Source organism: Coregonus clupeaformis, chromosome 12, assembly GCF_020615455.1.
Source record: "Coregonus clupeaformis isolate EN_2021a chromosome 12, ASM2061545v1, whole genome shotgun sequence".
Classification (NCBI taxonomy): Eukaryota; Metazoa; Chordata; class Actinopteri; order Salmoniformes; family Salmonidae; genus Coregonus; species Coregonus clupeaformis.
The window spans coordinates 61,514,163-61,528,671 of record NC_059203.1 but is presented as its reverse complement, the minus strand read 5'-3'; the positions used below and the strand labels follow the sequence as shown (position 1 = coordinate 61,528,671).

At 44.5% G+C, this 14,509-nt stretch overlaps 1 protein-coding gene across 2 annotated transcripts in view; it reads left to right on the top strand.

Annotated features, from left to right (window-relative positions):
- LOC121578330 (copine-5) overlaps positions 1–14,509 on the top strand; it is a 290,164-nt gene that overhangs the window by 183,538 nt on the left and 92,117 nt on the right. For both annotated transcript variants that reach the window (XM_045223995.1, XM_041892641.2), the window contains one exon: positions 4,400–4,463. In XM_045223995.1, the coding sequence (XP_045079930.1) occupies positions 4,400–4,463 (64 nt within the window). The remainder of the gene's footprint in view (positions 1–4,399; positions 4,464–14,509) is intronic.

The window sequence follows — 14,509 nt, the reverse complement described above, 5'->3', positions numbered from 1 at the left end:
TAAGTCTTTCCCATTCACCTCATCCAAACCCACCTCTTCCAACCCTCTCAAATCCAGTAATAACGCCTTTCTTTCTGACTCTGGGATATTGGGTGCAATCCCTAGTCTTGGAAATGAGACGTTTTCATCTTGTACCTTCTTCTTGTGACTATTCAGCATACCCCACTCTTCTGTTGACAGAGCCTTCCTGCAGCTTCCCAGCAGTTGTCCGACAATCCTTTCCGACCTCACCCCCAAATGTTCAGCCACCTGTCTTACATCCATTAAGGCGGGCCCAGCCATGGCCATTAACTGTTTAAAGGTGATGATTTTGCCCTTCACCAGAATCTTGGAGAAATGTGGAACAGCTGCAGTTGTACAATCCAGTCTTGCCCCATACACCAGAGGTTCCTCCAACTGCCAATGCACTGACTCCGCTGAAGTGCGTCTGGACACCTTCATTATGCTCCACACCCTAAGAAGGCCTCTGTAAAACGGAGGTACTCCCTCCCTAGAAATCTGGCTACTATTAACCAAAAATAAAGCCTTCTTTAAACCTAATCCCCCAACCTGCTGTAATACAAGACCTGCCACCCCTATCCAAACCACATTTTCCGGTCCATAAAGCAACCTTTGAATTAACTGAAACCGGAAAGCAGCAGCCCTACTAGCAAGATGTACAAGACCTTGTCCCCCCTCCTCTTTTGACAAATACAAAACACTTTGTGGAACCCAATGACATTTATCCCAAAATAAATCTACAATATACGCCTGTATCTTAGCCAGAAGGCCAGATGGTGGCTCTAAAACTGAAAACCGATGCCACAGTGCAGAGGCAATCACATTGTTAACTATAATAGTGCGCCCCCTATATTACATACGAGATAACAACCAACTCATTCTCCTCATCCTCCCTTCCACCATTTCAACCACATCAATCCAATTGTTTTCCATTGTCCCCTCATCTCCTAGGTACACTCCAAGATACTTAAAACCTCCCTTACACCATTCCAGCCCCCCTGGCAAAGCCATGATCCCTCCAGACCATTCTCCAATCTGTAAAGCACAACTTTTTTCCCAATTTACCTTTGCAGAGGATATTCCCCTAAAACGATCAACCATTAGACTCAAACTATCCACCTCCGCTTGATTTTTCGACACAGCTATTCAGAGGAGACTGTGTGAATCAGGCCTTCATGGTCGAATTGCTGCAAAGAAACCACTACTAAAGGACACCAATAAGAAAAAGAGACCTGCTTGGGCCAAGAAAGACGAGCAATGGACTTTAGACCGGTGGAAATGTGTCTGTGAGATGCAATGTGGGTGAACGGATGATCGCCGCGTGTGTATTTCCCACCATAAAGCATGGAGGAGGAGGTGTGATGGTGTGGGGGTGCTTTACTGGTGACACTGTCTGTGATTTATTTAGAATTCAAGGCACACTTAACCAGCATGGCTACCACATCATTCTGCAGCGATACGCAAGGCAAAGGGTGGCTATTTGAAGAATCTCAAATCTCAAATATATTTTGATTTGTTGAACACTTTTTTGCTTACTACATGATTCCATATGTGTTATTTCATAGTTTTGATGTCTTCACTATTATTCTACAATGTAGAAAATAGTAAAAATAAAGAAAAACCCTTGAATGAGTAGGTGTGCCCAAACTTTTGACTGGTGCTTTATATATTTTAACAATTTTCATCATATTAAATATTAGCCACTATCGGTAGCCACCATCAGTAATACCCACATACATGATAATAACTGTCACTTGTGCAGTGACTTTTAGTTTCTTTAATTTGTAGCCTACGTTTTGCATCATTCCATTACATCTTTCGTTTACCTTTCTTTCCTCTGTCACATCTATACGGTTGTTCCTGAGGATCGCTAGCAATAGTGGATTATATTAGGCTAACGTATTACAAGTTGTGCAATCATTTGGGACATGTAGCCTATTTGAATCATTATGGAACGCAGACCATACATAGCAGTTTAAACCTTGAGCCTGGCGCACGAGTCACGATGACTGGACCATTGTCATCACAGTTCCGCGATTAGTGAGGATTAGGGTAGATTTATAGGGCTATTGTCCACTTTTCTCACCTTCCAATATTTCATGGTTTGAACAATTAAATATGGCAACTTTCAGGATGAATCAAACAACTGTATTTTTGATTAATCAATATATTTTGTGTTTAAAGGCACTCCAACCCTGTTTATGTATGATTCATACATCCTTTCCTCACCCGAAATAATCTACAAGATCAGACTATTTAAAAATCTACCCATTGGTGCTGAAAAGGAGATGAATACGTGTGTACTTACATCACAGGAGGTTTGTGGCATCTTAATTGGGGAGGACGGGCTCGTGGTAATGGCTGGAGCGGAATCAGTGGAATGGTATCAAATACATCAAACAAATATTTCCATGTGTTTGATACCACTCCATTTGTTTCGTTCCAGCCATTATTATTAGCCGTCCTCCCTTCAGCAGCCTCCACTGGTTTACATGGCTTTCTTTCATTGATCCCTAATATTCAGAACTGTTCTCTCCTTATATTCTAGCGAGTCTGTCGAGAACATTTTAATTAAAGGTACACCAAATTTAAAGGGATGGCTTTAGATAAATGTACTGAAAACCCTATTGAATGAAAACACAACAAGAAACTATTTTTGCTAGCAAATGGGAGGATTTTCAGCGTTGAATTCAATTTATTCAGCCCATGCAAGGGAATCACGCCTGCAAAGCCCATTACGTACCTACATAAGGTAAGTCTGAATACCAATCACTGAGAAGTGCATAGGAAAGGCGTACATTTCCTTAGTCTGAATCGAGCACTAATTGAATAAATAAATCCATTCCCTGACCCTCTCCTCTCATTGAGTGACCTGGCAGTGTAGCTCTGAAAGGATTCTTAGGGACCACTGACCTTTTCACCTCCAACCAGCCTCATTACCTCCACCATCTAGGAGGGAGGGGATGTTGGGAGAGACGTTGAGACAAAGAGAGAGATGGGTAAGGATATATTGGGGAATAACACACACTCACACACACAAAACCTGCCCTGCCACCCATACTCAGTCCTGTCACATTAATAAGATACAGCCACCTCCTCTCGTGACACACAGAGAGACGTCCGTTGATGAATGAGCCAATTAGCAGACACCCACTCCGGTGTCATTAAACCCCCTGGTCAAACAGAGAGACATTTACAATTTACATTTTAGTCATTTAGCAGACGCTCTTATCCAGAGCGACTTACAGTTAGTGAGTGCATACATTTTCATACTGGCCCCCCGTGGGAATCAAACCCACAACCCTGGCGTTGCAAGCGCCATGCTCTACCAACTGAGCTACACGGGGCCATCACACACACACAAACACACACCAATGCACACTCATGCACACATACACACACTGACGCAGCAAACACACACACACACACACACCACTTCCCTCTAGAGCATAATGAACAGCACACACTAACAACTCACTTTAATGGCGGCTGTAACTCTCATGGCTGGGTTATTACAAAGGTCAGAGGAATGATGGGGTATTGCAGAAGCAGCCTGTAGTGTCTGGTAGAGGATCCATGATGGGTTTTAACGAGGGCTGGTACAGAGGCTCGTATACACACAGTCAGAGGCTAGAGGGTAGAGAAAGAGGGGGGATGGGGAGAAAGACAGAGAGAGAGAGAGAGATAGAGTGAGTGAGAAGTCAGAAAGGTGTTTTTCACTCAGCCTCAGGTGTTTCCCCTCCCCTCCTCTCCTACTCTCTCCTCTCTGCCTGTCGTGTTCCTCTCTCTCTCTCTCTCTCTCTCTCTCTCTCTCTCTCTCTCTCTCTCTCTCTCTCTCTCTCTCTCTCTCTCTCTCTCTCTCTCTCTCTCTCTCTCTCTCTCTCTCTCTTTATATATTACCATATTTGGCTGGTGATGAATGATGACATTCATAACACGCTCGTTGGAGGGCATTAATAAAACGAATCATATGGATCATAACATTAATCTGTCCAGTTATTATGTCTTCTAAACGGAGGGAAAGAACAGGAGCAGGCACTGCTGAAGGGTGGCAGATGGTGTTTAAAAAGAGAAGTAGAGAGGAGAGCGCTATTCAGCTCCACGGACAGCAACTGTCAACCCTGCGCTCTGGTTGGGTTCAGCACCATGGACAGTGACAGAGAGTACCGTGCCGATTCTGGTACATGCAAGTCAGAGTCTCATTCTGACCTGGACAACCAGGTGTGTTCCACCTCTAGCTAACTGGTGACATTTCCCTGATCAATATGTGGCAACCCATCCAGACACTCTGGCCCTGGATGACTGGAACTTGGCACCTCTGCTGTACAGACACTACACCTGCACCTGGCTAAACCTAACCATGTGTTCTCCTCTCTCTTTCTTTCTCTGTTTTCTACAGGGGGATAGCTGGGAAGAAATGTGGCACCATAATTCTATCTGCAGAGGAGCTGGGTAACTGTAGAGTAAGTAGACCTAATACTACCTTCTGACAATACTATACAGTAGACTGTAGACTGTAAACACCACTACCTTTTGGTGTTCCTTTTTACTGCCTGTCACTACATACAACTTAAGCATAAGTCTCCTATCACTGTTACCTGTCACTGCATATCGTTGTACTGTATATAACTGCAGAGAAAGCACCAATCTACCTTCTTACATCACCATCCCTGTTACTGCACACAATATCATATAAATATCATAGCACTACTGCTTACTCTTACAACTACATAAACTCCTCAAATTCAAATCTGGACCTCCAAGCCAGTTCCACTGCATTTTTTCATTGTTCACCTCTAATTAGGGACTGATTTAGACCTGGGACACCAGGTGGGTGCAATTATATTTATCAGGTAGAACAGAAAACCAGCAGTCCAGTTTAGATGTATGCAGTAAGTTATAGTTACCTTGAGGCCAAATATACAGACAGATTTCAACAGATCAGAATGATGGAATACATACATATCCTTGTGTCCTTGGGTCTACTGGTCACAAAGACATGAAGCACTTACTTATTCAAGCATATGGAATCCATAAAGGAGACAAACAGGACATACAGTACAGAACATCCTTGGAGTTGTCTGGGAGGGTTTCAAACTACCTGAAAGACAGTTGATGTTTATAACCTTTTATAAGCTTTTAGTGAAGGAACAAAGGGTGTAGCTTCCCTGTTCAGCTATTAGAATGGGATGGGTCTGATTTATCAGCACACGCACACACACACAGACATACACAAACACACACACATGCACACACACATTTCACAGATACTCTTAAGCTTAACGTATGCTTCCCAGTCTAAACAGTTGAGGCAAGTCGATGTTCGGTAGCCGAAGTCTACGACCCCTTCGCCGGTGATTGGTCAACAGTACTACACCTAGTAGGACTGGGAACATGAAGTGTTTCTTGTCATTGAATGAGAGATGACTAGTGTTCATTTCAGTTGAGAAATACTGCACCAAACATCTTAGTTAGATTAAGACTAAGACCTCTTCGGCAACAATGTCAAAATGAATGACAGATTTCCTGATACATCTTTGATTCATTTAGACTATTTTGAGGAATTGTTTCTGGCTATGCTGTTGCTACAGTGGGCCAAGAGGGACAAACAACAGTAATATTGCAGTTTTTTTCAATTTTTCAAGCGAATGTCTTTAGAGAGTATGCGAGTACAGACGTTCGCTTCGCCGAGTTCTGCTAGGTTCCAACCGAACCGATTTATGCGACCACCTTTACCCTCATGGTGGACACAGGGAAAGGGGATACATAGTCAGTTGCACAACTGAATGCATTTAACCTAAATGTGTCTTCCACATTTAACCCAACCCCTTTGAATCAGAGAGGTGCGGGGGGCTGCCTTAATCGACATCCATGTCATCGGCGCCCGGGGAGCAGGTGTTGTTGGGGGGTTAACTGCCTTGCTTAAGGGCAGAACAACAGATTGTTCCACCTTGCCGGCTCGGGGATTTGAACCAGCAACCATTCGGTTACTGGCCCAACGCTCTTAACCGCTAAGCTACTTGCCACCGTAGCCTGGGACGGGTGTGATATATCAGTGGAAGGGTGTGTATCTAATGAAATGACACAGTGAGATGATGAGAGAGGCTGAATGGTCCCCTTGGCTCTCCTAGGTCTACTGGCTGTCCTTAGCTTCTACAGGCTCTCCAATGGGCTCCACTGAGCTATGGCATGACAGATTATATCTATGTGTTACATCTAAGCTCTGTCATCTCTAGGCTCTGTAATCTTTATGTCATTTATATGGCTCTCAGCACTAGGCTAGATCTGACACTGGTGTGAGAGACATATAGAGCCAGACAGAGAAAGAGGAGAGGTTTGGAGGGAGAGAGGAGAGGAAGAGAAATAGATGGGGGAGAGGATAGGGAAAGAGAGAGAGAGAGAGAGAGAGAGAGAGAGAGAGAGAGAGAGAGAGAGAGAGAGAGAGAGAGAGAGAGAGAGAGAGAGAGAGAGACAAAGAGAAAGAGAGAAAAAAATGACAGCGAGAGAGGAAGGCTCAGAGAGACACAGCTCTGAGCAGCTCTGACTGTAATAAACTGCTACAGCTGATCGTAATGTGTGACTGAATGGGCTTTAATTAAAACCCAGCCCTCTGACTGACCTTGTATCAAACTGACTGGGGACAATAACGCTACAGCTGTTAAAAGGACGAGTAGACTAGTCACTGACTAGCAATATGTAGAGTAACAAGACCGGTATAGTGAGAGAGACCACGCACACTCACACACGCGTACATGTGTACACAAACACACCAATGCATGCACACACACACTCCAAACACACATACACGCCCACATACGCACAATATACCCCCTATAGTAACCCCATGTGGCACCAAACAACCTAACACCGAGATGTCTTATCATGTCTCTCATCCTTCTCTCCCCTGTTCCCTCTCTCCTAGCCTCTTCCTTCAACAGGGGCTCTAATTGAACCACAATGTCTCCTATATTCTCTCTCTTTATTTATCTCCCCCGCTCCCTCCCTCTCTCCCTCTGGTCCATTGGTCTTTCATGCCACCCTCCATTAAAGCAGCAGGCATGGAACTAACAGAGGACTTGCATCCCTCCTGTCCTTCCTGCCTATATTTCCTGGCATTCCAGCTTACCACAACCACCCACCCTGTTCCCTTATTTCTCTACCAAACCTTTCTTCATCCCCTTCTCCCTCCTCTTCACCACCACTTGCAGACGTGATACATGATACCCAGCATTCACAATACCAAGCTTTTCAGATCTCACTCTCTCCGACATTCTCCTCTACTTCCTGTGTGTTCCTGTCCCCAGGCACCCCACCATCCCATCAACTCTCCCCACCCCCTGTTTAAATATTGATATAGTTATTCTGCCCACATTACCCATCGGATGTTGATCACAGACTTTACAAGGGGGGATGTACGTGTCACGGAAGTGTCACAGCTCCCTAATGAGGCTGGAACAGCCACAGAGATCCTACTAAATTACTAGAAGGGCTATGTCATAAACCCTAAAAGTTCCAGAATGGTCGAAAATGGCAGCCATTGTATTATGGTCAGGGATAAATCCAAACCCAGAGTTGCCAACTCTCACGCATTTGACCCTCTTCTCATGCTCTCACGGCACACCTCTTATATCTCACGCATTGAAAAGTGCTGCTTTTATTTTTCTAATTAATCCATTGTATAGTCAGTGCGTTATCTTTTCAACTGTGCTCCAAATCGTTTTGAAGTTGGAGCGTCTCCGCCTACAATTTAACATCACATGCGGAACCTCTATCATTGTCCTGTCTTGCCACAGCACTGTGAACCGTGGCACATTGAAGCATATGATTGGTCTAGTTATGTAAGGGAGCAAGGGGATTGGATGCATGTTTTAAAGATACGCCCCTCAATATTAGTGTGGAGCTGAATGGAGAGAGAGAACGTTCTCCGCTGAGTTTATAAAACTGTAAAAAGAGTAGCACAGTAACGCAGTTTTATGTATAATGTTGTCAACAAAATTTGGTTGCTGTTACTCCCGTCCCTATTGCAGAATGCAACCTTTTGACAGCATGTACTAAAGTCGATTTAATCCCCACTTGTATTTGTCCCCTCGTTTGGTGATTGGCATTTAGGCTGTGACAACGAAAAGGCAGCAGACAGATTTAGGGTATGTTTTAGCAGGGAAGTTTGGCAGAGTGACCTGATTTGTAACTATGAAAATAATTTAGTCAAACATTGTGAACCCAAAATTGTAAGTTTTATTCTAGAGGCGGGACAATACATAGAAATAATTTAGTTAGGGTGTAAGGGCAGATTTTTATTACCTATTTACTTTATTTAGTATGATCAGTGGAACAATTCTCACTCTTAACAATGAGCTAAAATATAGGGTAATTACTGTGCTTGTCAGCAAGAACACTACTGTTATTCCCCACACTTATTTTATTATTCCACTTCTTCCCAATTTTGCCAGTGTAATCAAATTTTTGAAATCTAACATGCCTCCTTGTGTCTTTTGAAAATTAATTATATGAGGCTACAGTACGTATTTTTGCAGCGATTCATGGAAAGTTGTAAATAAGTCATACAAATAAGCATTGGATATTAAAGGCTGTTTACAATGTTTAGTATTGTGCACATGCTAGGCAGAGATGGTAGGGGGACTCTCAACTCATAAACGCATCATATTTTGTCTATGTAGAGTAATATGACGGTAAGGATCTTCAACTAGTAGGCATAAACCACCTGAATATTGATTCTTCAAGGTTGGGTGATTATGCGAAATTAGCCCTATTTTAAAGTTCACCCAAATGACAAAATGTTTGTGTCCTTACCTTGAAAGCAGTCTATGTCACATCCTGATCTGCTTCACCTGTCTTTGTGCTTGTCTCCACCCCCCCGCAATAATGGCTTCAAAGCTAGCTGGCTAGCTAGCTAGCTACTCTGTGTAAGCTAGTTTGTCGAGCTAGAAAGTAATAGAAACAAGTTGAGAAAAAAGTAACTAAAACAAACGTGTTTTATCATCAACTGAAACAATTTACTTCTCCTGTCTTGAATGTAGAAGTTCTATTTTGCGGTCTACCAAAATAAATGTGATCTCTTTGATGAGACATTCAATGTTGCCAACTATTTCTCAGTGAGAATCGCTATTGGCTCCTTGATTTGTCGCTAGAAGTTGCTAGATTACGTTTTGCCGTTGCCATGACAACGTCAGAGCACCAATTTGTCTTGCTGCGGCACAGCTGCAGTACCCGACATAGCGTTTTCGTCCCAACTCCCGCCGCACTCCCCCTCCCCTTCTACTTCTCTGGCCTGTGAGTGCACACTTGCTGTGACTTCTGTTGCACATACATCTTTTTCCCACGGTCGTTTTAGGCAGCATTGAGTGGGAAAAGTCGCTAAATGCTATCAAAAACATACAAACCCTCTATGTCAAAACTCCCCAAAGGCAGCCTGAGAAGTAGCTGAATTTGTCGCTAGACTCTTTTACTGTAAGTACAGTAAACACATAAAGTACAGTAAGTACAGTTTCCCTTATCTAAATGTTGCAGAGAATGTCCTCTTTCAGATGCTCTTTTCCCTGGGTTGATAAACCCAACCGTTCAAAGATAGAGCCAAATGTTTGATGCATGTAAATAGTCATAAATCCGTCAGATCATCGGTGATCCGACGTCGTAAATCATAATTTGTCAAAATTCTGTTTTAGCTCAACTTCATATCAGTGTTGCTCAGCCTCTGATCAGCATGGTTTCACCATTCCTGTGCAGCAAGCAGCTTGTTTCTTGACCCAGAACATCATGAATGTCACTAATGTATTGTTATAAATGTTTTATTGACGTGTTTTACAAGTTTGAGATCCATACCTAGGAGAATAGATGAATGGTGGAAAATGTATGTTAAATAGTATTTTAGTGATTTCAAACTCTGTTCCGGGTCAAATTGAGAGAACACAGTCGGGCCACCGTGGAGAGGAGTATGTTTGTACTCACTGAACACAGCCTGCAGTCTAAGTCTGACTGAGAGTGATAATGAGACAGGACCTAGACAGACACACACACAGACACACACACACCATGCACAAAGACACACACAAACACACACACACACTTTCTCCCTCTCACCCAAACACAACCAGTCACACTCACCCACTCACCCTTAGCAGATCTGATATCTGCTACAACATTAAAAAGCCATTAGCAGTATCATTACGAGGTGCAGCTAGCGCGGGTAGTGTCCAGTGTAGAGCCTCTGGCCCTCCAACGACAACAGGAGAAGTGTTTATCGTCCTGATGCCCACTGCCTTGGCTGTCTGCTGGCACTTCAGCTCTTTAGATAATAAAGCTATTCTGTCTGTTCTCCCATGGGAGGATTAGCCAGCTACACGCTCTGCCTAGGCTGATTTACAAGGAGCTCCTACAGAATAATGGCTCTTTGTTTATTGCATCTGTGTCCCAAATGGCACACCTATATAATGCACTACTTTTGACCGGGGCCCATTGGGCTGGGGAATAGGGTGACATTTGGGACTCTGCCATACTTTCCATACAATCTAATTTCAAATCAAATCAAATGTTATTTGTCACATGCGCCAAAATGCTTACTTACAAGCCCTTAACCAACAATGCAGTATGTAGGTAGGGGTAAAGTGAATATGCATAGATAATAAACAGTGAGTAGCAGCAGTGTAAAAACAAAGGGGGGGTCAATGCAAATAGTCTGGGTGGCCATTTGATTAATTGTTCAGTAGTCTTATGGCTTGGGGTTAGAAGCTGTTAAGGAGCCTTTTGGATCTAGACTTGACGCTCCAGTATCACTTGTCATGCGGTAGCAGAGAGAACGGTCTATGACTTGGGTGACTGTAGTCTTTGACAATTTTTTGTGCCTTCCTCTGACACCGCCTAGCATATAGGTCCTGAATGGCAGGACGCTTGGCCCTGGTGATGAACTGAGCCATACGTACTACCCTCTCTAGCGCCTTATGGTCAGATGCCGAGCAGTTGCCATACCAGGCGGTGATGCAACCGGTCAGGATGCTCTCGATGGTGCAGCTGTATAACTTTTTGAGGATCTGGGAACCCATGCCAAATATTTTCCGTCTCCTGAGGAGGAAAAGGTGTTGTCGTGCCCTCTTCACGACTGTCTTGGTGTGTTTGGACCATGATAGTTTGTTGGTGATGTGGACAACAAGGAACTTGAAACTCTCGACCCGCTCCACTGCAGCCCAGTCGATGTTAATGGGGGCCTGTTCGGCCCTCATTTTCCTGTAGCCCACGATCAGTTCCTTTGTATTGCTCACATTGAGGGAGAGGTTGTTGTCCTGGCACCACACTGCCAGGTCTCTGACCTCGTCCCTATAGGCTGTCTCATCGTTGTCGGTGATCAGGCCTACCACTGTTGTGTCATCAGCAAACGTAATGATGGTGTTGGAGTCGTGCTTGGCCACGCAGTCGTGGGTGAACAGGGAGTACAGGAGGGGACTAAGCACGCACCCCTGAGGGGCCCCAGTGTTGAGGATCAGCGTGGCAGATATGTTGTTGCCTACCCTTACCACCTGGGGGCGGCCAGTCAGGAAGTCCAGGATCCATTTGCAGAGAGAGGTGTGTAGCCCCAGGGTCCTTAGCTTAGTGATGAGCTTTGTGGGCACTATGGTGTTGAACGCTGAGCTGTAGTCAATGAACAGCATTCTCACATAGGTGTTCCTTTTGTCCAGGTGGGAACGGGTAGTGTGGAGTGTGATTGAGTTTGCGTCATCTGTGGATCTGTTGGGGCGGTATGCAAATTGGAGTGGGTCTAGGGTTTCCAGGATGATGGTGTTGATGTGGAATTTGACCAGCCTTTCAAAGCACTGCATGGCTACTGTTAGCAGTTGATGTTATTCTTCAATAACACAGACCCCAAAGCAAATCAGGGGGAGAAAAATATATTTATTCAAAGAGAACAAATCATAGTTGTTATGCTGGGAAGTATATGGTAGATGTTAATTCTTCCCTGTTTTCCATGTTTCTCCACTGAACAAAGAGACAGGATGTAGTTTATAGCCTCAAGCATAGCATGTGGCTGACCAATTAGAATTCCTTGCAATAAAATTGGGCTACTGGCCAAACCCCCAAGTATCCTGTTTCATGCTCAATGTATAGACCATTTGGACCAATGAAAACTTGAAAATGTAGCTATGAATCCCTGATGGAACCGCCACAAAGATTCTAAACAGATGTTGAACTGAAAAACAACTATTTCCATTGATCGTTAATTCCCTCTTGCCCTCTAGTCCTCTATTGACCACTAGTCCTCTTGACCACTAGTCCTCTTGTCCACTAGTCCTCTGCGTTGTGCATATTTATCTTCAAATATTCTTACACTACCGACGTGAGTGCTATGGGGCGGTAGTCATTTAGGCAGGTTACCTTCACTTTCTTGGGCACAGGGACTATGGTGGTCTGCTTGAAACAGGTAGGTATTACAGACTCGGTCAGGGAGAGGTTGAAATTGTCAGTGAAGACACTTGCCAGTTGGTCCGCGCATGCTCTGAGTACACGTCCTGGTAATCCGTCTGACCCCGCAGCCTTGTGAATGTTGACTTATTTAAAGGTCTTGCTCACATAGGCTACGGAGAGCGTGACCACACAGTCGTCCGGAACAGCTGATGCTCTCATGCATTTTTCAGTGTTGCTTGCCTCGAAGCAAGCATAAAAGGCATTTAGCTCGTCTGGTAGGCTCGCGTCACTGGGCAGCTCGCGGCTGGGTTTCCCTTTGTAGTCTGTAATAGTTTGCAAGCCCTGCCACATCCGACGAGCGTCAGAGCAGGTGTAGTGGGATTCAGTCTTAGCCCTGTATTGACGCTTTGCCTGTTTGATGGTTCGTATGAGGGCATAGCGGGATTTCTTATAAGCATCCAGATTAGTGTCCCGCTCCTTGAAAGCGGCAGCTCTAGCCTTTAGCTCGGTACGGATGTTGCCTGTAATCCATGGCTTCTGGTTGGGATATGTACGTACTGCCACTGTGGGGACGACATAATCGATGCACTTATTGATGAAGCCGGTAACTGAGGTGGTATACTCCTCAATGCCATTGGATAAATCCTGGAACATGTTCCAGTCAAATTTAGAATAACGCTTGAATTATTCAAGTCTTCCTGCTAATTTACATTCTTAAAGGAGAAGTTAACTTTTTTACAACCAATTCTGTATTTTGGATGTAAAAGGCATGTTATAGAAGTGTCCAGACATCATTTCTTTGTGATTTCACTTGTTTTTGAGAAACTTATCCCAACCAGCGAGACACTTCCTCATCCTCGTTCTTCACCCAAATACGCAATTTTAGAACTGGAAATGCAGTGATGCAGGTCTTTAGATGTTGTTCACATTAAATTATGTGATTCCAAACTTTATCCACAACGTTATACCCCATTTTGTGCAACTCAAGTGGTTTCCCCTATCCAGCTGTTCCATTCTCTGTGTAGCCTGCTGCTAGAATGGACATAGAGGTTTCGCTCAAGTCGCAAACAAAATGGAATATAACATTGCAGATAAAGTTCGGAATGACACAATTTCATGTGTACAACATCTAAAGACCCTGCATCACTCTATTGAGAGCTTTGCAATTTCTATTTGGTGTTTTTGGAGCCTGTGTTCATGTTTATTGCAACCCCCATACTGCAGAATGCGCAATGAGGAAGTGTATCGCGAGTGGGGTAAGTTAAAAAAATCGAAAGATTTCGTTGTACAAAAGTAAACTTCTCCTTTAATGGTAATTGTCTTGGAATGTTTTAGCTATAATAACGTTTTGGTGATGTAATAACAATTTCATTTGCAACTTGGCAGACAGGCCTACACCTGTGATGATGGAAGAGTAGGGGGGTGTCACGCGACGTGTATGCGGTAGCGAAGTCAAAAGCAGGACACAGAGCGGCTGGCAACGTTTTTTACAGAACACAGTAAAATAAACGTACAAAACAACAAACCTCCAAAACGGGGAGGAAAGCACAAAGACCCGTACATACAAAACAGCCAGAATGACAACAAGCAATAACACACAAAATACCAATGAGAGACAGGGGTTAATATAGGGAATACAATCCAACATAATGGGAAACAGGTGTAAACAATAAAGACCCAAACAAGACAAACACCGAAACATCGATCGGCAGTAGCTAGTACTCCGGGGACGACGAACGCCGAAGCCTGCCCGAGCAAGGAGGAGGAGCAGCCTCGGCTGAATCCATGACAGTACCCCCCCCCCCTTGACGCGCGGCTCCAGCCGTGCGCCGACCCCGGCCTCGTGGACGGCCAGGAGGACGCGGAGCAGGGCGAGTCGGATGACTCCGGTGGAAATCCCTCAACAGGGAGGGATCTAGGATGTCCCTCCTAGGGACCTAGCACCATTCCTCCGGACCATACCGCTCCCACTCCACAAGATAATGCAGCCCCCCATCCGACGCCTCGAATCCACGATGGAACGGACTGAGTACGCCGGAGCCCCCTCGATGTCTAGTGGGGGCGGAGGAGCCTCTCGTATCTCATTCTCCTGGAGTGG